The sequence below is a fragment of the Anabrus simplex genome, chromosome 10, assembly GCF_040414725.1.
Source record: "Anabrus simplex isolate iqAnaSimp1 chromosome 10, ASM4041472v1, whole genome shotgun sequence".
NCBI classification, from domain to species: domain Eukaryota; kingdom Metazoa; phylum Arthropoda; class Insecta; order Orthoptera; family Tettigoniidae; genus Anabrus; species Anabrus simplex.
This window is the reverse complement of record NC_090274.1, coordinates 128,076,751-128,101,466: the sequence shown is the minus strand read 5'-3', so window position 1 is coordinate 128,101,466 and position 24,716 is coordinate 128,076,751. Positions and strand designations below refer to the sequence as shown.

Sequence of the window (24,716 nt, the reverse complement as noted above, 5' to 3'; positions counted from 1 at the left end):
TTTGTGGTAAACGTTTCATTTCCATTCAGACTGAGTGTTTTATTTGTTTGACGGCGTCGACCTCGTTTGCCCCTATACTGAGTCTTTAGGCGGTCACAAGACGACAAGCGTTGATACGGACAGCAACGAGGACGAAATGCCAGGCTCAGCTAGAGTTGGCTGTCCTGACGAGAAGGCAGTGTTCCGGAGAGTGACGCCCCCTCGTATTACTCAACGGGGAGCTCCGTGACGCGACGCCATGCGACGTACTTGTAAGAGTGGTCATGCCTCAGTCATTCGTTGAAAAAGCATTTTAGAGACAGACAGGCGTATCGTGTTTCAAAGTGCTCGTTAGCTGGAGGATGGGGAGGCGACCTACTTCTTATAGCGTCCCTCTACCGTCTGATTTGTGTACATACCTTGAGCTTAGTGAACTTGTAGTGTTGGTGATTATTACCAGGAATTTAGTTCTCTGAATGTTTATTTTAAGACCAACCTTCCTGATTCTGTTCACAAGGAATTTGAGATATTCTACGTATCACGATATCATTCGCAGAGCTTCTCTCCTTTAAGTGATGGTTATTACAATATAGTATAGCAACATACCAATAAACCTGTACAGAACTTTTTAGCTTTTCCTGAGAAGTTACGAAATGTCACTTAGTCTCGGGCGATTCTTCTCCAAATAACGTAGTTTCCGATATTTCGGTTAATGAGTTCATTCCATTTTCCCTAGAAAGACGTTCGGAACTCATCGGAACGAATTCAATAAGAAGCGCATTTCGAAGAATGCCAAGAACTGCAGCAGAGACGACCTGGAAAACGCTCGTGTACTTAATAAACTTCATAAACTCAAGAGTACTTCCAGACGGAACCTTCCTACTACAAGCGACCTACACCGGACGTGACATTCTACGGGCACCTTTAATGTCATTACGTTTGTAAAGTGCATTCCAGACGAAGCGAGTTGTGAGATTGCATTCGGGAGATAGTGAGTTCGAACCCCACTGCCGGCAGCCCCAGGCTGACCTCATGGCCACTTCCTTCCCACTCTTAGTCCTTTCCTATCCCTACGTTCCGCTATATACAGATGCCCCCCCCCCCCTCCGCTATATCTCGAAAACGGTTAAAGGTACGAAATAAATGCCTATCACGAAATTTGTGGAGAATGTTGTGATCTGCAGGTGTTATGTGCGAGGCAGTTGCAAAACGCCTGTTATTGTGACCCTTGATCTTTGATAACTTGGTTCGTACACGCGAGATCGTACGATATGGTTCATCCCATTTTCAAGACGACAAACCCAAAGTCTGTGCAAAAATTAAGCTTTCTGCCTTTCATTCCGAGGTTTAATCATTATCTGACTGGACTAAGACGTGTTTGTTAGTAAGTCAATTGCAGAAGTTCTAACAGTTCTAGCAAGAAACGTGAGTAGAAGGTGAGTAGTTCTTTGGCCGTTTTCCTGCATTCTGCAAGAGCTCTGAACGAAACTGAAGAACAGTAGGACACCAAACCCGTAGAATGACATCTTGTTGTGAGGAAGGGTTCCTTCCAGAACCCACAAGCTATTTTATCAGTAGAGTGAAGCTACCAGCACTTAGTGCAGTTCACACGACATTAACCCTCTTATAATTTCAGTTGAGGATGTTGAAAAAGGAACAACCAGATCATACTCTGTGGTCTAAAACCGAGGTGGGATTCATCCATCAACCCTCCCTTTCAAAATTCCAGTGAACACTTTGTCTGGTATACTGACATATCTCGACAGTTGTTTCAATCCTTCCTGTCTCTTGCTTAGAGACACGTGCAATTAGTGCTTTTGTCCAATCAGCAGGTGCCGGTACCTTACTAGTCATTGTGAAACCATTGTATCCCAGTATATTTCACCATTTGAGATCTAATTTAATCTGTTCCTGCTGCTTTATGACAGTGGAGTTTATTTATCATCCTCTCCCCTTCCTCACCAACATCGTTGTCCCCTCCATGAGCTCGGTTGTTCGCAACGTGAACATAAAGATTTCCTTTTACGTTAAGAATATTTTGAAGATATCCTTTCCGCCTGCCCAGCAATTTCTTGAGATCCAATGTGAGTTCACCTCATTTATCCAAAACACTATACGTTTACTTTTTTCCGTCCCATTCTAAGATTCTTTATTAGTGTTTCCTTGCCGCTTGACCTAAGCATTCCAGGTTATTACCAACATCTTCGCACGACTTCTTCTTGGGATCAACAGTTATTTGTTTCTTTCATCTACGTGCATCTGCTTGTTTGTAGTCATTTTAATTTGATGCCTGCTCGTTAATTTCGACGTTGCGTTTTCCTCTAGATGGCCCTTCAAAAATCCGACTACCTCTGCGGGTTTGAACCGCTACCTTGGGATCCGGATTGACACTTTGGTTAGCCAGCTCGAGTCCCGTTGGTCGCCAGGGTAGGAGAGGTGCTAGTATACTAGACTGCGTGCCAAACCTGTCCGCAGTGCTCATATGGCGCTGTTGATGGTGATTCGTCCGAGGGAGCAGACAGGAGTAGGCTACGTGCAGGCACCTTCTGCCTACCTCATCATTATCCCCACAAGCAGATGCGCAAGTCGCCCATGGGACTCAAATAGAGGAAATGAGCTTGCAGCACTCAAAAGCAAGTACTGTAAATTGTTTTACAGCGAAGGTCAGATGGGAATAACATGTGTGTTAGCGTTTGACCACTCGGTGTAGCGGCGTGTCGTGAGGGTTTAGCTCTCCCCTTGAGCATCTGTGGGGGACGGCTTCTAGTGGTCCTTGTGGGAGATGATTGAGTGCTGGGCCTCGCGGACAAGAAGCGCTCTCTTCGCTTCCACTCTGTACAATGCTCGTTTATTTCTGTAGCTCATCTTTTAACCCTCCCTCTACTTCTCTTAACTTCCATGACCGAGCCGATTATCCTCCTCCATTCGCCTCACATGGCCATCTCCTTCCTGCTATTATTTCCACCTGTTTGTATCAGCGATCTGTTCGTTTTAACTTCCTGTTGTTTGAGTCATCAGTCCATAGACTGCAGCTTTCACTTTCGACAGACCGGTGAGTGGTTTTACGTCACACTAACTACTGTTGGTGGTTCTTGGAGACGCTAAAACAAGAAACCCTAGGAGAGTCACAGCCTGTTTTATGGATATTCAGAAAGAATGTTATAATCTTGAAATCCTTCCTTACTCTAAGTTCAAAAATGTGTTGATCACCTTATATTATGGTTTTCTTGCAGGTTTATGTAATTAAAAACTCATCGTGTGTTGTGAAAAAATACTTTAGTTTGATACATTCTGAAAAGAGCCAACTCATTCGAACTTTTTTTTAATCATCATCATCATCATCTGTTTACCCTCCAGGTTCGGTTTTTCCCTGGGAGTCAGCGAGGGACCCCACCTCTACCGCCTCAAGGGCAGTGTCCTGGAGCTTCAGACTCTTGGTCGGGAGATACAACTGGGGAGTATGACCAGTACCTCGCCCAGGCGGCCTCACCTGCTATGCTGAACAGGGGCCTTGGGGAGGGATGGGAAGATTGGATGGGATAGGCAAGGAAGAGGGAAGGAAGCGGCCGTAGCCTTAAGTTAGGTACCATCGCGGCATTCGCCTGGAGGAGAAGTGGGAAACCACGGAAAACCACTTCCAGGATGGCTGAGGTGGGAATCGAACCTACCTCTACTCAGTTGACCTCCCGAGGCTGAGTGGACCCCGTTCCAGCCCTCGTACCACTTTTCAAATTTCGTGGCAGAGCCGGGAATCGAACCCGGGCCTCCGGGGGTGGCAGCTAATCACGCTAACCACTACACCACAGAGGCGGCTTTTTTTAATCACAGTGTTTCAAACTGTTCAAAAAAAAATATTTGTGATTGTCTTTAGGTATCACTGTACACATAGTGTCACACACGTTCACATATTCTCTCAAAACGAGATAACATCGAACAATGGTGGGATTTTTATTTTACAGATTCACAGTTACATAGAGAATAAGGCAGCATTTTCTTCCTCCTACCACATCGGCTGACATCGGTAAGGAAACGACACTTAGCTTTCTACGCTACAATTAACAAATAATAAATACTTAAAATGAATGAGTCAGTCACATCAGGTAGAGAGGCGCCTCAGTGAAACGATTCGGGAAGAAAAAAAGGAATGAAATTAGAAGCCAGGAATGGAAACTGTACGGAATCACAGAGAAAATGCATTTCCAAACACCCGAACTATGGATCGGGAAACTAATTTTAGCAGACTTGGAACACATTGGGAAAAGACAAGGTGAAATCAGGAGGAAAATTCTAGCTCGAGAAGGCGTAGTGAACATAGCGGCATCAGAACTTCCATTTTCCCAGGTTCCTTGTACTCTATCAACTGAAACGACATATTCCGTGTTCCATGTGTACGAAACAAGGTCGGGGATGTACAAAATAGCTTTAGACTGCTGTGCGAATTCTAAATATGACGATAACGAGCCATATTTATGGATAATGGCTACAAATTGCTGGGTAGTCATTCCGCTATCGTTGGCTTGTACAGAGCAATCATGGGAGAGCGCAATTACTAACTCAATTACCGCATTGTAACGTGTGTAAACAAGGTTAACGTCTTTAACGCTGACACACCGTCAAAATACTTGTAGACTCTGTTCTAAGCACGACTTCACGAGAACGCCAGGGCGTGTCGGTGCAGAAAGTATGCGAGTCCGAGTTCTAGTTTGACACTTAACACTAGCCATAAGTCTTCTCATCGCGAAACGGCTCCAAGTTCGTTGTTATGACGACTGAAGACGTTGACGGACTTCAGATAACAATCTAAATTCATGAGTAGCTCGCACGGTGAATGAGACATAACAGATTGAAGAAACACTTCTGACATAGAACTGATATTGACATGTCAAGATCGGAACTGCCTTTAAATGCAGCATTGATATTTGCTGTTATGGTCCACGCCACTGTAATAAAGGGAGGCCAAACTTCGAGCTCGTGGTGCTGAGTATTGTTTTAAGAGCCTATCAACATTAAGCAGAGGAAAAAATGAAGGTATCGGTCACACACTCCGAAGGGCGTGGAAATAAATGACTCCCTAACACCTTCGGAGTCGGAAAAGAACAAGAGTCGACCAAGTGAGATCAGATAGGAGCCTCTCAGGACTCAGCTAATGATCCCGTGGTCGCTAACCCACGCTCCCAAGTTATGAGAGGACACCGAGCTCGATAGCTGTAGTCGCTTAAGTGCGGTCAGTATCGAGTATTCGGGAGATAGTAGGTTCGAACCCCACTGTCGGCAGCCCTGAAAATGGTTTTCTGTGGTTTGCCATTTTCACACCAGGAAAATGCTGGGGCTGTACCTTAATTAGGGCCACGGCCGCTTCCTTTCCACTCCTAGCTATTTCCTGTCCCATCGTCGCCATAAGACCATCTGTGTCGGTGCGACGTAAAACAAATAGCAAAAAAAAAATGTTATGAGACGCTGGGGCCCCTTTATAACCGTGCACGTTATTCTACCGCTGCCACCAACAACACGCGGAAGAAGATAATATGTGATGTGGGAAAGAGTCAGGAAGTGCCGCCGTGGCGCTGATACATCACTCAATTGTTCTCAAGTAAAAATCGCTGACCTGGTGGGGAATCGAACGCACGGCCTACTCAGGCCTTTAACTCGTCTAAACTAAGAAAATGCTGCACGCGGCTCAACTTGGATGTGGACGAAATTGTTTAAAAATGACAATTCTTTAAATTATGTTTATGAAAAATGTTTAAGACTACTTAATTATTGTAGGACTGACAGTACAGTTTGTATAAGAGACACGACTTACATATTGTTTGTATACTGTAAAAGAATGACCAATAGCAAGTTGAATATGAATTTAACACATTTCTACATAGATTTAAGACCGGCATATGAAGAGCATAACTGGCTACAGCACGTTAGCTTTTCACAATTATGTTGAATTCTTTCAGTTTTGAGGGTGACGCACAAAATCTCTCTAATTATAGACTACAATTTCTTTAACAGTTAACAGTTGCATCCCATAAGCTACGAGTTGAAATGTCAGTGTGTTCATTTGTTTTCAGACAAGGCGTGAAGCTGCGCCAGGTGACGGACGGGACGCACTTCATCCAGCTGATCTACAGCGCTGACGATGAGCTGCGGGACTGCGAGTACATCCGTCAGAAGAAGATCGTCTCTCACTTCCTGGACTCGTTCCGAGAGGACGTGGAGCACGCCAAGGAGGGGGAGGACGAGTTTCGAAATGTGACATTCCAAAGATTAGACTACGGTGAGGTGTTGCCGGCAGATATCGCGAGCTGGCTGGACTACAGTGGACTGAAACAGCAGTGTAAGGACAAGCACAGGGAACTGAAGAAACTGCTGAGACACAAGACGCACGGCGACGAGGAAGAGAAGAGGCACGCCTTGGAGCACATCGAGAGGTGAGTCTTCTGTCATGTGTAGCTCCCATCGGGGTCAGGGTAGGAGGGTTCAGATGTCTACATTCATATAACGAAATAACGGTAGCGGTAGACTTAGGCAAGTGAATGAAATGATGTTTTAAAACAGTTTGGTATCGAACTGCTCCAGCAACCTGCCAGTCCCCTCCTGTGTACGGTGACTACCACCAACGTAGATGAGACAGCGTGGGCAACATTATCAGCAGTTTTCAAAATTATCGTGTATATCGTGCGTCGTATGTGACCGTACGGCATTCCTGATCCTCACACACTTTCAAAGATTCAATTACTGAATAACATTTATTTCAGTGACTTGTTAAAAATCAATCCAAATGACAGATGTTAGTTAGACAGTGACGCAGCACACAGAAGGAGATGTCTGTTATTACTGTCAGTCACAGCTCGCTAACTACAACAATCAGAGTCCTAGTTGACGGATACTGGCAGTGACTAGTGGGCCGCCAGATAGCTCCTCAGTTGTATCAGCTAGGCTCAGTGAACCTCGAAACCAGCCCTTGCATCTAAGTAAAAAATATCTGTTCTGGAGGGGAATAGAATCCAGAACCTCCGCGTAAAAGGCAGGCTCGCTATCCCTGCGGCCGCTTCACAAGGTGCTTGTTTGCAAACGTGCAAGTAATCTTTGAAGAAGAAGGAGACCGCCTAACTGCTGTGTAAAGAACAACTAATGGATTTTAAACAAGCACTTCGTCTTTACATATGCTGCTTATAGTCTAGCGGATTCAGCTGGACTGGAGTCACCCTGATTTATTTCTTAGTTTTGGAAGGGCGTTCCTTCCTCATACCACCTGATTTTTGAGATGTAAATCTCAACCCAGAATCGACCGGAAGGCAGCATATAATTACGTCCCCCGAATAAACTTTATTAAAACCCTTGAGCCACCACTTCCGCTCGTAGCTTTAAGACTCGTGGAATGCGCTTTAGTGGCCAAGAACGCAGGAGATTCTAGCAGTAGTTGTTCCTGTTTCTCTTGACGAACACGGGAGATCGTCCAGCCCTTCAGTCAAACAACTCACTGTTGAAAACATCCTGGGGATACTCTTTATTTATTCCCAAAAAATGTCAATCCTTTTCTTAATCATCGTTATCCTGTCGATTAGCAGTTTCCCTTTTTCTACCACTACGAGCGCTGATGTGAGTAAAATGCAGCCCTTATAACGGCACTCGGTGTCCACATTTAAAACTGTATTGAACACGTTACAGTAAGTTAATTTGGCTAGGATTTGAATGTTTAGAAAATGAGTAAAGAAACGAGCGAATTTAGGCTGCAGAAAGTTTTTTCGAAATTTGTTCTTTTCACTTTGATAGGGCCCATAATTTGAAACAATTCCGGGCCCTTCAACTTCCAGCACAAACTTAATTATACGTTTTTTTGTAGTGTGGGGTCCCCTGCCTTGATGCTAAAAATATTTCCAGTATTAAAAAACAGTCCCCTCTACTTAACAATGATTTACTTAGGGGTTAATAATAATAGAACAGAAAGAGTGGAAGATGAAGAAAAAATAACAGCTGATGAGTTGAGCTGTACGAAGAAGATATCAACTTGTGAGCAAATTAAAAGAACAGCAATGACCGAGGAGAACAGGAAAACACAAGTCTCGTAGCTGAAACAGGCTCGTCATGACTTACAAAAATGTAGGATTAGGACACAACATGCAAGAAGCAGGAAAGTTGTGCAAGTGAAGGATCTGCCCGACGAGAAATCAAGGAGAAGAACAAGGATATCTTCAGAAGAGGAACGAGGAAGTGAGAGTCAGAGGATGAAGGATAATTGGTGAAATAGGAAGGGAAGAAACGGATGAGAGTTGCGCGGGCCTGATGATTGAGTTCCACACCAGCCTGTGCCCTATCCCATCCTTGACGAGTTAGTATTGAACCCTTGAACTTACCATTCCACAGCTGCTGCAGTAGAACAATATCGAACTATTAACTCTTGGGGTCGTAGCGGGGATATTTCGGTCACGATCTTGACCAAACGATGGGGTGCAGAAGAGAACCTAACTACTTGAAATGAGGAGCAAATATGTGCTTACTAACTTTTATTGAATTATCAAAATGTAAAAAATTAATTATTTAACCTTTCAACGCAATCACATTGCATTGCGTGAGTTTTATCTGTTACATTCATCGAAGAACTTTCTTCGGAGGAAACTAGAAAATATCACAAATTAGTGGACAGCGAAAACTCGAAAAACGAAAATAAAACCTGAAAATCGATCCAAACGATAACTGAGAATGAATCCACATGATCCGTGGAAAATCTCATCTTCAACAAGTAGAATTCCAGATTTGCACTTAATTAAGGCTATCCAGCAGTCAAATATCTGTCGGATATGGGAACACCCGCCGAATGGACCCTTAATCGAACCAAACTGACTATCAGTTGCTTTGGATAGGTTGCGAAATACTACTGGAAAGCATGGTGATCACTACAAGTTAACAGCAGCAGGCATAATTAAAAATAAAATTCCACCATGTATTGTCATGTCGTGACACCCTTAAGTTATGGAATAATCCCGATGCTGAAACATGCATCATCCAAACAGCTGTTCAGAAGGAACGAACAACAACTCGATCCGAGAGGATCTTCCGTCACGTCGTTCTGAAGGAGCAAAACTGCGAAATGCAAGAAACACTTATTCATCATGCATTTAGAAGAAATGCCAAACACTGAAGTTAAAGAAAAAGTGGTAATTGAAGATTCTTATAAAACCAACTTTCAGGTTATAAACGGATGCGTTAAGTTTAATAAACTTACAAGTCCACATGATAAAAATGAAATCAAAAATACCAAAACAATGTAAGGAAATCTTTCCAATTTACAACTGATGACTACCATTACAGATCCACCTACTTATGTTTGTCCCAATAAACTAACTACAAGTTACTGATAAACCACAGTCAAATATTATAAAAATGAAAGAACGAAAATTGAAAATAAAATATATTTCCAGCTGACGAATCGAAACCGCATTCCTAACTCAAGTCCCACATAAATAAGCTAAGTGTCAACACGCACACTATCAAACCAATCGGACGTCTGAACGACAAAACAATTAAGTCCGGAACTAAAATTAAAATACTAAAGTCCAATGAACTCAAACGCTCGTGGCAAACAGCAGTAAATAATCAGTCATCGTTAGCTCAGTATCCAATGCTGGACAACTCTCACGTTTATGCCACTAGTGGTTCCATAATCGTATGTAAACACCTTCCAGCTGTTAAGGGTTGTGCCGAAACATGGCCTCAATATTACTTTGCTAACACTCTTCGCATTGCATACACTACTGCAGACACTACCATCGTTCAAGTCACTTCGTAAAAACACTTGAATATATACAGACGACACCCTAAATCTATCGTTGAGCTTCCATAGTGTCTACACACCCTAACACTAGCATCTATATGCACATACACTTTCCTAAACCTATCATCGAGCGTAAAATGGGGATGTTTACTCATCAGTATACTCCTATGATAACGCGTAACGTCCTAAATCTATCGTCGAGCGAAAACTGGGACGTCTACTCATCCTCTGAAATGTCAGGTGAAATCGTAACTTCAAACATAATTACTGTTATTTAGCTGGAAACCTTGTCGATACTATAGGACACAGTGAAAAGAATCTTGCCAACAAAATGAACGCAAGTCTGGAAATGCAACTAAGTCCCTATCTTGCCAACAAAACGTGGAATTTGAAATAAATAACGCACGGCTACTCAATCCATGGCTCAAACACGATCTTAACATACACAATGAAGTTTGGAAAAACAATAATAAATTCAGCACACGTCTAACATTACGTGAATATCGCCAAAACAGTAATCATCACCACCATCACAAAATTCACACTGTAATTCTAGGGTGAGGCATAAAAATCGCCTACTATCTCACTATTCCAAACATTCATATCCACGAAATATCCAGTGAAGCGAAATTCAGTGAATCTACACAGCCAAACTATCACTTTAATAACGTCCAATATCTCATCCCACAATGTTTCCGATTTAATGATAATTTATCGTCTCGTAATATATGACATTTACTGAATGAAAATTTGTTATAACAGTTAAATAACACCAACCGTGTATTCAGAATGCCCTTCTAATCTTGAGGTCGCGTACTATAATATTCACTAAGCTGACTTGACATAAATCGTCATTTGAACTGACCTGCCAAGAGCTACAATCTTCTACAGAAATTGTTTTTCACGGGGAGTTCTTGACTTGAAATCATAATGTGCGTCACAAAACACTCACTTCGAGTTTGACCACCATTCAACCGGTCAGCTGTTCCGGATTGCTAACGGAATCTCAATACAGCCTGCCTCAGAAATATCACATTTAATATACAGCCTGTCTCTAAAATTCTTCGCCATCGACAAATATAGCCTGTCTCAAAATTTCATCTTCATCGCGTATCATCTCGGCGGCATTACTCACGAAATACAGGCTTCCTATGCCTTCAACATCTACACAACTATTCTCTCAACATATCATTCCGATACAATCCATTTCTTCCTGTTTCAAAACCTTTCAAACCTCGAATACTCCTATGACGGACAATTTTACAAGAATCTTTTTCATTCATTTTATTACAACTTTCGGACCTCAAAGACAAAATAACATACCGTGTTTTCCCATATCACCAACATACAGGGTGTTACAAAGGTTAACTTCCCACGAATAAATATAAAGTTATCAGACTTCACTGGATTTCGACAGGAACGCAAATCTTACTCAATATTACTGTTAAATGCATGTTTTAACATGGAAAAATGTATCCTGCTGTAAATATTATTGTTACCGTGTTTTGGTGGTAGGTAGAGGTGTAAGAAGGTGCGGGCGTGAATGGGTCTCAAACTACGGAATCAAAGTTAATGTAAAAGTTAACAAGGTTATATTTCCTTTTCAATATTAAGTAATAACAAAGAACAGGTACTTAGTAGCCGAAACACAATTTGAAATGTACAATTACAGGGATTACAGAGTTTGGGCTTCGAGCCCTGAGTTCACAATTTTTGAGCAACTAGCCCAACTTTCCGATATACAAATTTTAACAAAGGGGCAGAAGACCCCAATCAAACCCTGGAGCACTTGCTCCAAATTACACAGTAAAGCCTCCTCGAGGCATACAACACTCCGTTTCCAAAAGAGCCACACGCTCTTTAATTTAAGCCTCTCCTAGGCCACACCAAACTCCACCTTCAAGTTGTCCTCAACGGACATAAACACAGGGGTAAAATACCCAATCTACTGAGGTCTATTAAATGAAAAGCAGGTTAATTGAATGACCTCTAAAACAATTTGAGAGGAGGCGAACTTGCACTCCTAATACACTTTGATTTTAAAACCTACTTTGGCACTAGGCCGTTATTACAAGGGCTAATCCCATACTACAGAGGTGACTTAATAGCAATTTACATTACATTACGGAAGAATAGGTTGAGAGAATAAGTTCACCTCAAGACGATGTGAGTGGGAGCTCAAGAGGGTTAAGCACTCTCTATCCCGATATGTCGTTTTAAAATAGAATAGATACCAGTTGTTTTTACATTTTAGGAAAAGGTTACATGGTTGAATGCTTAGAACCCGCCCCGAAAGTTAAACTGCTGAGCAAGAAAAGAAAGAATTTATTAATCGGCCATTACCTTATTGTTGACCGCCGCCGAGGAAAGAGGCGCTTCCCGCCTCCTGCTATGTACTTAATACACTGAAAGATGGAACAGAAGTGGCCCGGAGACCCTAAAATCAGCAGTTTATATACTCTCGCGGAAGTTTCTAGGCGTTAGGGGAATGAAAACACCCGCCCACAATGTTTTTATTGGATAGGACCCCGCAACAGATACAAGTTGGGGGAAGATACACCAGATTGGTCAGAAATTACTAAAAGAAATTCGGGATTGGATAAATCTAAAACAAGGGGAAAAAGAGGGGTATACAGCCAACTTAAACAATAACAGAAAGAAATTTAACAAGAAACAAACTTTTGAAATAAAAATTTCTCCAACAAAATAGTTCTTTGACTCCGCACTAGGGTGCGCTATTGTTGATCTTCAGTAGTGTCCTCTAGAAGAGAAAGTTCACACTTCTTACTTCAAGCGAAACAAAAACACATCAAAAGTGACACAGTTCAAAAACTCAAAATTTTCCACGTGGTGACATCTTCTGAGAAAGTAGAGAATTAATAGAGTAGATAAAGTTCAACCTTCCTCCAGAAGAGGAGTTTCAACTGGCGCAACTTTTAAATAAACGGTGTAGAGGTGTACCGCCCGGTACAGACCTCCCCCCCCAAAAGTTCCTCCAGGGGTGACACATGAAATCAGTTTGCAGCAAAGTCCAAGTAATGATGTTGATACGAAGATAGATAGCAGAAGCATTTACAAGATTTCTTAATTCAGTTTCAAAATGTTGTTGTTGCAGGTGAATGAAAGTCTTTAAGTTTGTAGAATTTGAATTTCTGAAGATAAACTTTTAATACTTAGAAGTGAAGAAAAATTTTTTTGCACGGTCCACCAAATATTGCTGTTGAATTCCCAAGTGTAGTTATCTCTTATAGTAACTGTCCATGTAGTTGATGTTGATGAAGTTGGATGGCCGGACCGGCCGTTGCAGCTTGCGTCCAAAAGGAGGCCGCTCGGACCCCTCAAGTACCCTGAGATACCGCTCGCCCGCACTATGAGGGGAGCAGAGGTGTTGAAGCACGCCGCGCCCGCGGTGAACATATACAGGCTGCGGGCAAGTAGCAGGTCGTGCGCCGCACGTCAGCCTTGGCCGGGAGGAGAGCTCCGGCTCGCCGTGCACATGTCGTCCTCGCTGGGGCCGAGGGGGCCCGACCTTGGCTCCAGTTGCTGCACGGCGCCGCGCGGCTGCGGGGGCACTGAAACATTAAGCTAGGCGGCAGAATTGTGTTGGACCATCATGTTTCTTTTAAGGGCACAGGCATGTAAAGAGATTGAGGGGCCAGCGGCGTGCAGATATCCATGGCATTTCATCTAAGCCAGCCACTGAGTGTGGTGGAGCAGGAGACGGGAGCGTGGTAATGGCCGTGACAAGGACAGGATGGCAGTTTAACAATCGGGGGAGGTTTACAAGAAATGCTTGCATATAAAATAAAATAGAAGGAGCAGAATGCCTTAAGAGTTGAACTCAAAAAAAAAAATATAACCTTCATATCCTTTCAAGTTATATGAAGCAAGTTGAAACTCAATTTACACCGGTTTCACCTGTGACAGGTGAACCCTAAATATCCTCTCGGTGGCTGGATTGCTTAGTAACAATGTAACCGGTGTGAGAAAATCGAGAATGATGCATGGCCCATGGAATCTGGGGGCAAGCTTGCCCGCGGGAACAAAATTCTTGACCATAACCTGGTCACCTACCTTCAAAGGGGTGGGTCTCCGTCCACGATCATACCTTTCCCTAACCTTTTCATGAGACACTTTAAGATTGGCTTTAGCCTTCTTCCAAAGATCTTTAATATTGTCCGGATCTATTGTCTCGGGTAGAATGTCACTCAGAGACCAGAGGTTAGAGAGCGGCGTGTTGGGAACAAACTTGAACATCAATGAAGCTGGAGTGAACTTATGAGATTCATGAATCGCCGAATTCAACGCAAAAGCTAACCAATGCAGGGACGTGTCCCACCTGGAAGGATCTTCATGATGATAGGCGATAAGTGCGGACCTGAGATTACGATTAACCCGTTCAGCCAGAGATGGTTGAGGGTAATAAGCAGAAGTGGTTACATGAGAGATGGACAAGTCAAAACAGAATTTACGAAAAAGATTTGATGTGAACGCCTTAGCATTATCAGATACAATATATTGGCACGGACCAAAAGAAGCAAAAATAGAATTTAGACAGGTAATGGTGGACTGAGCGGTAGCCGGCTTAGTCGGAAATAACCAAGAAAATCTGGTAAAACCATCTACACATACAAAGATGAATTTGTTGGCATTTCCCTTCGACTGGGGGAAGGGTCCTACATAATCAATATACAGGCGTTCCATGGGGCGCGACGCTTGATGAGAAGACAAAAGGCCTACTTTAGTGGACATGGTGGGTTTACTGATCAAACAAGATTTACAAGCTTTTACAAGTTCCCGAATTTCACCGTCCATACCTTTCCATATGAACATTTCACGAATCTTCCAAGATTCCAAGATGCCCCCCCAATGGGGTCTCATGATAGTATTTGAAGATCATAGGTACAAGAACCGCTGGAACAACAACTTTCATCAACTTATCATGCCTCGAAGGGCAACATAGAACACCATTCCTCAGAACATAAGGGACAGCATGTTCCCCAGAAGAAAGGGTTTCCATTATCGGAGCCAGCGTCGGATCTTCACGTTGGTATTTCTCAATATCCCTAAAAAGCATGGGAGCATCTGTTAAGATGGCATTAACACCAGATAGTATGGACTCGGAAGGTGATGAACTGTCGACCGGTTCGTGGGTCTCTACGTCGTTATGAAACATACGGCTGAGTCCATCAGCAACAACATTTTCGGTACCTCTGATATGTCTAACATCAAACTGGAAGGCGGAAATACGAATAGCCCAGCGGGCTATACGACCAGTACGACGCGGCCTACCTAAGACCCAGCTTAAGGCTTGATTATCTGTCTCCAGGTCGAATTTAACGTGTTCCAGATAGAGACGGAACTTTTCTAAGGCAAATAAGACTGCCAAACCTTCGAGCTCATAGATGGAATACTTGGCTTCTTGAGCCGACAATGTCCTAGACGCATAGGCGATGGGTCGCCTCCCTAGTTCAGTCTCTTGAAGAAGGACTGCAGCTACTGCTGACGACGACGCGTCGGTTTGGACGATGAATTTCTTCGAGAAATCAGGCATAGCAAGTACAGGGGCATTACAAAGAGCTAATTTAAGGTCTTCAAAAGCGGCTTGTTGAGAAGGTCCCCACTCGAATTTGATGCCTTTCCTACGAAGAAGGTTTAAGGGCGCCGCTCTATTAGCAAAGTTAGGAATGAACTTTCTGAAGAAATTCACCATACCAATGAACCTGGCGATACCTTTAATGTCCTTGGGAGGTTTAAAATCACGGATGGCCTGTGTTCTAGAATGATCAACTGCTACACCATCGGGTGACACAATATGCCCTAGGAAAGACATAGAGGGCTTAGCGAAGGCAACCTTGGACAACTTAACAGTTAACCCAGCCTTACGAAGGCGATCGAGAACTTCTCGCAGATGATCTAGGTGTTCTTCAAAAGTCTCTGAAAATACTACGACATCATCTAAGTAGTGATATAAGTACTCGAATTTGATGTTGGAGAAGACCCTATCTAGTAGCCTAGTGAGCACAGCTGCCCCCGTGGGGAGCCCGAAAGGCACGCGGTTGTATTCGTATAAATTCCAGTCCGTGGCAAACGCTGTAAGGTGTTTAGACTCTTCGGCAAGGGGAATTTGATTATAGGCCTGATTTAAGTCCAAGATGGTGAAGAACTTGGCCTTACGAAACCATGAAAAACAAGAATGAAGGTCGGGAAGGGGCACAGATTGTAACACCACCTTCCGATTGAGAGCCCTGTAATCAATGACAGGCCTGAAACCTCCTTGGGGTTTCGGTACTAGAAAAATAGGCGAAGAATACGCTGACTTAGAGGGCCTAATAATACCGTCCTTCAACATCTGATCGACGATTTCCTTCAGAGCCTTCATTTTAAGTGGAGATAGCCTATACGGTGGAAAACGGACAGGAATCGAATCCGTAACCTCAATTTTGTATTCAATAAGGTCAGTGACACCAAGAGTATCAGAGAACACCTCGGGAAACGACTGACACAGTTTGCGAATACTATCAGCCTGCTCCTCAGGTAGATGTCTAAGGTCTAACAACATCTCATCCTGGATAGGCGAAATAGAAGAACATGACACAGAATTACACTTTAATAGTGGGATTTTACAACTAGAAGCAAATTTGAATGTGCACGACCTAGACTGCAGATCGAGCACAAGACCATTGTGAGAAATAAAGTCAGCTCCCAATATAATGAGGCAAGACAATTGCTTGGCCACAAACAATTTAACTTTCCATGTAAACTTAAAAACACGAATTTTGACCAGTAAGGAACCTAGAATTTCTAATGGAGATGAATTAGCCGAAACGTATTGAACAGGAGAAGAGACATAGTCAGGAAGTTTACAAACCGTTTTCAATTTAGAATACCATTCAGCCGCAATAATCGAACAAACACTACCTGAATCTAAGAGAGCTGTTATAGGCTCGTTATTTACCTCAATCTTAAGAAAAGGAACAGGTGCGGGGGTATCCGCCGCAATCCTAAGACATTCTTTAGGGCATTCAAAAGATGAACTTGAAGGCTGATCGTTCTCTGCATTTACAATCTGTTTACTAGGGGCTAAGTCTCGGGAAGATGGATTAGTCGACTCAGCCGAAGCCACTAGTCACTTTTTATTATTGGCATAGGTGGAATTTGCACCAGAAGTTGAGCAGGAGGGGGTGCTATTTGAGTTTGGGCAATTCTTGGCGATATGTGAGAAGGCCCCACATTTAAAACAGCCTTGTGCTGAACCAGCTCCATTATTTGCCCTACTACTTTTGACTAATGGACATTTATTGCGAAGATGGTCAGGCGACCCGCAAGCATAACATTTACGGGGCGTGACTGGTCGGCGAGGTGGAGGCCGAGTGTTACTAAAGGAAGGCGGGGGTTCTTTCGCTACACGCAAAGAATCGGCGTATCTAACTCCTTCCGCTGAGACGGCCAACGCTTCAAGTTCAGAGAAAGTTTGCGGGCACGCCGCAAAACACAAGTATGACCTATAAAATGGTGAAATGCCTTCCACAATAGCTTGTACAATTTGATCCTCAGGGAAGTGAAGAGCAAACACCCTGGTATAAAACTTAATGTCTTGTATGAAATCAGCCAAGTTTTCATCCAACCTCTGTACTCGATAATAGTACTTTTGAATCAGAGATGACCTCGCGCGGGCGGGAATAAAGTTTGCAAGCAAGTGTGCATGAAAATCTTCAATAGATGACTGTTCAGCTATGGCTCTTACTATTTTGTCGGAGAGAATACCAATAGCATACGGATAGATAATTTGCAAGATTTGACATGGAGACAGAGAAAAAACAAGGGCATGATCCTGAAATTCCACTAGAAATCTTAAAAATGAAATTACGTCACTGGTGGTATTAACAGAAAACTTGGATATACCTCTGAGCAACATTGCCAATGGATGAGGCAAGCTACTAAATCCGGGTGACATAGTAGGTAAAGGTTTCAATGGCAAGGAAGTCAATTCAGAACGGATGTTACTCAATGATGCACGACGTTCAGATTCGTTGTCCAATGGGGCAGGGATAGTTTGAGCAGCAACGGTTATCCTATTAACTTCTCCCTTGGGAGGCGCTTCCTCACTACCTGGAGTCACTATGGTGGGTTGATCAGATTTGGGAGGAACTTCCCCAGTTAACAATTGAGTGACCTTACTAGATAACTCGGAAATATTTTCCAGGAGCGTACTAGCTTCCTTCCTCTGAACGTCATTCAGTTTTAGAGACAACAGATCGTTAACCCTATTCGAAAAATGATATAGCCTGCCTTGCACACGCTTAATTTGATTTGGAGACGGATCATTTTCATCAAAAAAACTAACTACAGAAGCTAGCCCAGTAATATTCTCCGTGATCGTGGAAAGAGAGTCGTCAATTTCTTTCTCTCCCAAATTGGGGATGGAAATTGGCAAATCAAGGGACTCTCTAAACTTGTTAGTGTCTACTGCAACCGTGCCTCCAGATTGTACATTTCTAATAGTCAATTCATAGATCAACTCCTCCTTGCGCAAATAGTTAAGAAGGAGAACATCGCGAGGGCCGGGCATGATGACAGAACAACTTGGAAAAAATCAAAAAATCCAGCAACTGAGAAAATGGTTAGAGTTCGGAACAAACAATGTTTAGCCGTCAAAAGGGGCTAAATTGAGACCCATTCAACCACGCTCTGCTACCACTTGTTACCGTGTTTTGGTGGTAGGTAGAGGTGTAAGAAGGTGCGGGCGTGAATGGGTCTCAAACTACGGAATCAAAGTTAATGTAAAAGTTAACAAGGTTATATTTCCTTTTCAATATTAAGTAATAACAAAGAACAGGTACTTAGTAGCCGAAACACAATTTGAAATGTACAATTACAGGGATTACAGAGTTTGGGCTTCGAGCCCTGAGTTCACAATTTTTGAGCAACTAGCCCAACTTTCCGATATACAAATTTTAACAAAGGGGCAGAAGACCCCAATCAAACCCTGGAGCACTTGCTCCAAATTACACAGTAAAGCCTCCTCGAGGCATACAACACTCCGTTTCCAAAAGAGCCACACGCTCTTTAATTTAAGCCTCTCCTAGGCCACACCAAACTCCACCTTCAAGTTGTCCTCAACGGACATAAACACAGGGGTAAAATACCCAATCTACTGAGGTCTATTAAATGAAAAGCAGGTTAATTGAATGACCTCTAAAACAATTTGAGAGGAGGCGAACTTGCACTCCTAATACACTTTGATTTTAAAACCTACTTTGGCACTAGGCCGTTATTACAAGGGCTAATCCCATACTACAGAGGTGACTTAATAGCAATTTACATTACATTACGGAAGAATAGGTTGAGAGAATAAGTTCACCTCAAGACGATGTGAGTGGGAGCTCGAGAGGGTTAAGCACTCTCTATCCCGATATGTCGTTTTAAAATAGAATAGATACCAGTTGTTTTTACATTTTAGGAAAAGGTTACATGGTTGAATGCTTAGAACCCGCCCCGAAAGTTAAACTGCTGAGCAAGAAAAGAAAGAATTTATTAATCGGCCATTACCTTATTGTTGACCGCCGCCGAGGAAAGAGGCGCTTCCCGCCTCCTGCTATGTACTTAATACACTGAAAGATGGAACAGAAGTGGCCCGGAGACCCTAAAATCAGCAGTTTATATACTCTCGCGGAAGTTTCTAGGCGTTAGGGGAATGAAAACACCCGCCCACAATGTTTTTATTGGATAGGACCCCGCAACAGATACAAGTTGGGGGAAGATACACCAGATTGGTCAGAAATTACTAAAAGAAATTCGGGATTGGATAAATCTAAAACAAGGGGAAAAAGAGGGGTATACAGCCAACTTAAACAATAACAGAAAGAAATTTAACAAGAAACAAACTTTTGAAATAAAAATTTCTCCAACAAAATAGTTCTTTGACTCCGCACTAGGGTGCGCTATTGTTGATCTTCAGTAGTGTCCTCTAGAAGAGAAAGTTCACACTTCTTACTTCAAGCGAAACAAAAACACATCAAAAGTGACACAGTTCAAAAACTCAAAATTTTCCACGTGGTGACATCTTCTGAGAAAGTAGAGAATTAATAGAGTAGATAAAGTTCAACCTTCCTCCAGAAGAGGAGTTTCAACTGGCGCAACTTTTAAATAAACGGTGTAGAGGTGTACCGCCCGGAACAATTATTATTATTATTATTATTATTATTATTATTATTATTATTATTTCGACTAAGTTTTTCTGAACTCGTAGGATATTCGAAATTATCGCATTCACCACGACTACGTTATCTTTATCACCTTCCTAACTTTACTCAGTTTGTATACTATCTCAAAGAATTTTAACACATTATTTAAACTTCGCATTTTACAGTGTCTCAACGTGATTTTTACTGCCCTAAAGAGTTTCACACGACGACCAGAAATATAACACTTTCGCCTGATCATTATTAAATATTAGTTCAACACACGCACACAAATTTTTATTGGGACAAACAAATTCTATTTACATTAACACAAATTATACACAGACCTGTAAGGAGTCATCTTGGAGATTCTGGCTACATTTTGCCAGCTGACCTCGAATTTAGCCCTTCATGGCAGCAGGATATATCATCTTCTTATAGATTACTTAAAAATACACAGATTTTACACTCGCTATTGATTAACAACACAAAATGATGGACTTTGCTCGCTTTACTCTTGCGACGAACTTCCCTCTCTGCAGTCGACTGCGACTGTCTCACAGGACTCTGTCCTTGCTCACCCTAATAATAACAGGTGTTCCAAAGATAACGAAATCAGACCTTCTCTAACTAGCCTACAAACTCCCTTTGACAATATCAAACACACACAATATAATAAGAGGAAATCAGCTACGTATTTTAAACAGATATCCATGCCTTCACAGTTTTCGTTGGCGGAAGCTCAGGAAAATTTATATCACCTTCAATTTAACACTCTACACTCGAGTATATAAGTTAAGTTATTTTAAGAAATAAACTCCGCACTTTTATGTAGACGAGCGACGTGGGTTCCACCGTCCAGAGCTTCAGATAGAGTGTTGAAATGTAGGTGGAGGGGATTTATTTTATACCCTCTGAGGGGACGCTACCCTCACCATGAAGCCTGGTGGTGCAATATCCTAATTCCACATCCACTGGACCAATTTTCTTGAAATTTATTCCACAAATTCAGTCAGAATTATAATTCATTATGGTGTTTATTTTAAATTTTCCCCATACTTGCAACGGGCGTAATGAATTTATTTCTGACATGTAAATTCGCTGTCTTTCTTCAGAGATGACCTCGGCACGTGTCGCAAATCCGCGAGTATTGACGCCAACTTTCCTCCAGGCTTAATTGCATTTATATTCACCCTGTGGATTCTGTCTCCATGTAATGTTTATTAATAATTTTGATCCTTTATTCCTGGATTAACCACATCGCCAAAAGTCTCGTTATGAAGGATTTTCCAAAATTGCTAAATTATTCAGTACTCGATATCAACCGAAGTGTCCCAGCATTTCACGAGAGGATGGCTCGCTCATCACGGTGAGTTCTGTTCCCACGGGGGAGCGAGACTCTCGAAATAAAACATGGCTACTCTCAAAAAAGTTATTTGTAGCTGAAATAAATATCTGCAATTATTTTTCATCGTAGAATTATGGGTTCAGTATCACTTTAAAACATCAGGTCCTACAGAGAGAAGCCACGAGAACAGCGTAAAGCAAGCGTGTGAAGAAATTTAAAAACCTGGGTTACTTCACTCTCCACGAAAGTCAAAAAGCTGGAATTGGCCTTTCGATTGACTCGAAACGTTCACCTGTCACGCAATCTGAAGCTGAAACACCACACAACAGTCATCCGCCGGGAGGCACTGTATTCCATGCAGCATGTCACTAAATAACGAAAGCTTGATTGACAAAAGTGGAAGTAAGACAGAGGAGAATTATGAGGAAAATCTTCGACCCGTTCCTGGAAGAATGCAAATGTCGGAGCTCTATTCCGAGGAATATGGTCATTGTCTCCCTGCAGACTAACCTATTTACCTTCTGGCGAAACAAGAAAGTCCGTACCACCTCGCTGAGACAGATAGTGAAGAACGTCCGCGGTTTCAGGAAAAACATCGAAGAAGAGAAGATGTGAGAATGCTGGGCAGCGGTCCCAAGTAGGCATAGGCCTGACAGCAACTTGAGAAGTAAACAGAGCGTAGTCTCATTATCGTGGCCAAAATAGTGAGGAGACGGCGAACAGTTTTCATGGGCATGTATCAGCCACCAGGATAATTACTATTTTGTTCTCTTTGATTATTATCAACACTGTTTAACTGATGAACGATGGGCAGGGTTGAAGTACGGCTGTGTGTCGCTTTTTACCAAGTACGTCCTCCGGAGAGAAACCTAGCTCAACGCTCTCCAGCCGTTAGCGCCTTTCTCTTCCCTTCTGAATGGTGTCGTCTGGAGATGAACAACAACACATTACTCGCCGGGGGTTCGAACAGGAGTGCCCCCACCTCATGTACAATCCTCAGCAATATTGTCACTATTATTTATGCTCTTGATCTGGGTTTCCTCTATCCTGTAACAAAGTACCATCATATGCCTAGACATTTGTATTGCACGTAGCTAATAAATGAGATTTCAAGGCCCATTCACGGTGGAAATGAAGTACAAAACTTACGCATAAAATTAGCGCGTGGCTGAAGCATTCACATTAGCAAATGGGAACATAAATATCAGCCAATCACAAACGAACATGACATTCGTACATCGTAATCAAAGTCCTTAATCTGATTTCATTTCTACCTTTTCTGCTTTTGCATACAGACAGGGATATGTCTGATGTAATAACATCAATTTCTCGTCAAACGACGCTATTTTAATAATTTAGGATTGTAGCTTTCTGATTGGCTGCTTCGTTATATTTTGCACAAACGTAGAGACGAAAGCTTCCATTCATTTCTATGCTTATTTAATCATTGTAAATGGCCATATTTAGTAAACTGTCTTGTGTGTTTTACGTCTAATTTTCATTGTGAATGGACCTATCTAAATGATATTGTTATATAATATACTCATCCTAATGAAATGTTGAAGTAGTCTGTTACAAATGTCTAACTGAAAATGTCGGACTTGCTCGACTATGCCTTCAGTTACTACTTTACACTTACCAGAAAGGCGCCGCGGTCCTGGATGGTCCGCAGCGACTGTGACATTTTCAGTTAGACATTTAACTTCCATCACTTAAAAGGTAACGGTAACAGTGAGCTCTTAACATGCCTGTGCTTGTACTGCACTGTGTTTGCTTGCTTGTTATGAGTAGAACAGCGAAGTAGCTTTAGTAAGGCTTCATTCCACAACAAAAGTGTGCTGCATTGCTCCATAACCCGCTAGTAAGATAGGTTTTGTGCTCTGGAAACCTCTCTCAATCATCGTCCCATTGGAAGCAGGAAACAGACAAGAGCTAGGTTGTTCAGAAATGTTTAAGGAGGACAGTAGAATAAACAGTTCGCTTCAGGCAACCATCCTCTATTGACACTTGGAAGATTGAAAGTATGGGCACAAGAAAGGGAAGGGTCACACACCTAATACCGGGAGAGTAGGAAGAGAACACGACTTGACAGAGAGAGGAGGAGCGAGGTCCCACCCCACGGCTATATTTTCGCCCTCATTTATCACATATCCCTTTAGTATGAACACGAACGTTTGAGAAATAGGTACATACGCATTGAACAGAAAAAAGACGAGATATACCAAGAGAGAGGCGTCGCTGGTATTCCCGTATGTTGCTATAATGTGAGACATTCTTGTAAGTAAACTGAAGTGTGTACAAGGAACACTTGCAAAAGTAATATCCCAGTAATCAAGTCCAAATTTTGGAGGGACGAAATATTTTATTTTTGAAATCCCATTTTGTTAGAGTAAAATGCTACAACTTATTGTAGTTACTGGTGTTTTAAAAGAATTGTAGCTGAAGTGACAGAATGTTGAATGCTTTCTTGTGATTTGTTGCTGTTGATGAATCAACGGAGGAAATATTTGCTATTATGCATGTGTTTTGTGCTAGTTCTTAAAAATTTGGTACAGTTGAAATAAATAGTTTGTTGGATGTGAACCCAGTATGTAACGTTTGAGAGGTATCCTATACTTTGTTATAGACTTAGCTACAAACTATAGGATACTTGTGTGCTCTTGTGTTATAACATGTAACCTGTCGTCACGGCTAGCGGAAGTATGTTAGTGAAGAAGAAACCTTAGCGGCGGTCGAGAAGCAACAGCAGCGTGCAATGAAAGGGTCCTCTACAGTCTGTTGGTCCATCTTATGTCTCCTGCATCAATTGGTTTCACGTTATTCGAAATTGAACAAGTATATTATCCTTTTCCGGTCTAGAAAGCCAAGAATAACGCCCCAGAGGATTCGTCGTGCTGACCACACGACACCTCGTCATCTGCAGGCCTTCGGGCTGAGCAGCGGTCGCTTGGTAGGCCAAGGCCCTTCAAGGGCTGTAGTGCCATGGGGTTTATATTACCTATTTCACAAGATGATTGCACTACGTAAATTGTAACTTTGTCATGAATGTTCTAACATAGTAGACATCGTACATCCGAAGAGGAGGTCTTTCGAGTTAACGCCGTATAGGCGACAAGCATGTCTGTGACGAAGACGGCAGACACACCTAGTCCCCGAGCCATCGGAATTAAGCTGCATGCAGCCGGGCCGAAGACGTGATTTTACTGCCAACTCTTGGAACTGTTGCTACGTAGAGGTGAGGAGGTTACTTTTAAACTGTTATTTTTAACAAGATGGAGTTGTATCTTTCAATTCATAATTGTCTGATTATTAATTATAAAAAATATACAGCTCGTAAATGACAGAAGAACATAGAAACCCAAGTTGGGACTCTTTCTGATGACTAAGATGGACCAAACACTGGACTGGTGGTGGTGGTGGTGGTGGTTGTGGTTGTGGG

The 24,716-nt window shown here is 42.4% G+C and overlaps 1 protein-coding gene across 3 annotated transcripts in view; it reads left to right on the top strand.

The window, feature by feature from the left end:
* GIIIspla2 (Phospholipase A2 group III) overlaps positions 1-24,716 on the top strand; it is a 143,312-nt gene that overhangs the window by 58,039 nt on the left and 60,557 nt on the right. For all 3 annotated transcript variants that reach the window (XM_068229538.1, XM_068229536.1, XM_068229537.1), the window contains exon 2: positions 6,042-6,401. In XM_068229538.1, coding sequence (XP_068085639.1) covers positions 6,042-6,401 — 360 coding nt within the window. The remainder of the gene's footprint in view (positions 1-6,041; positions 6,402-24,716) is intronic.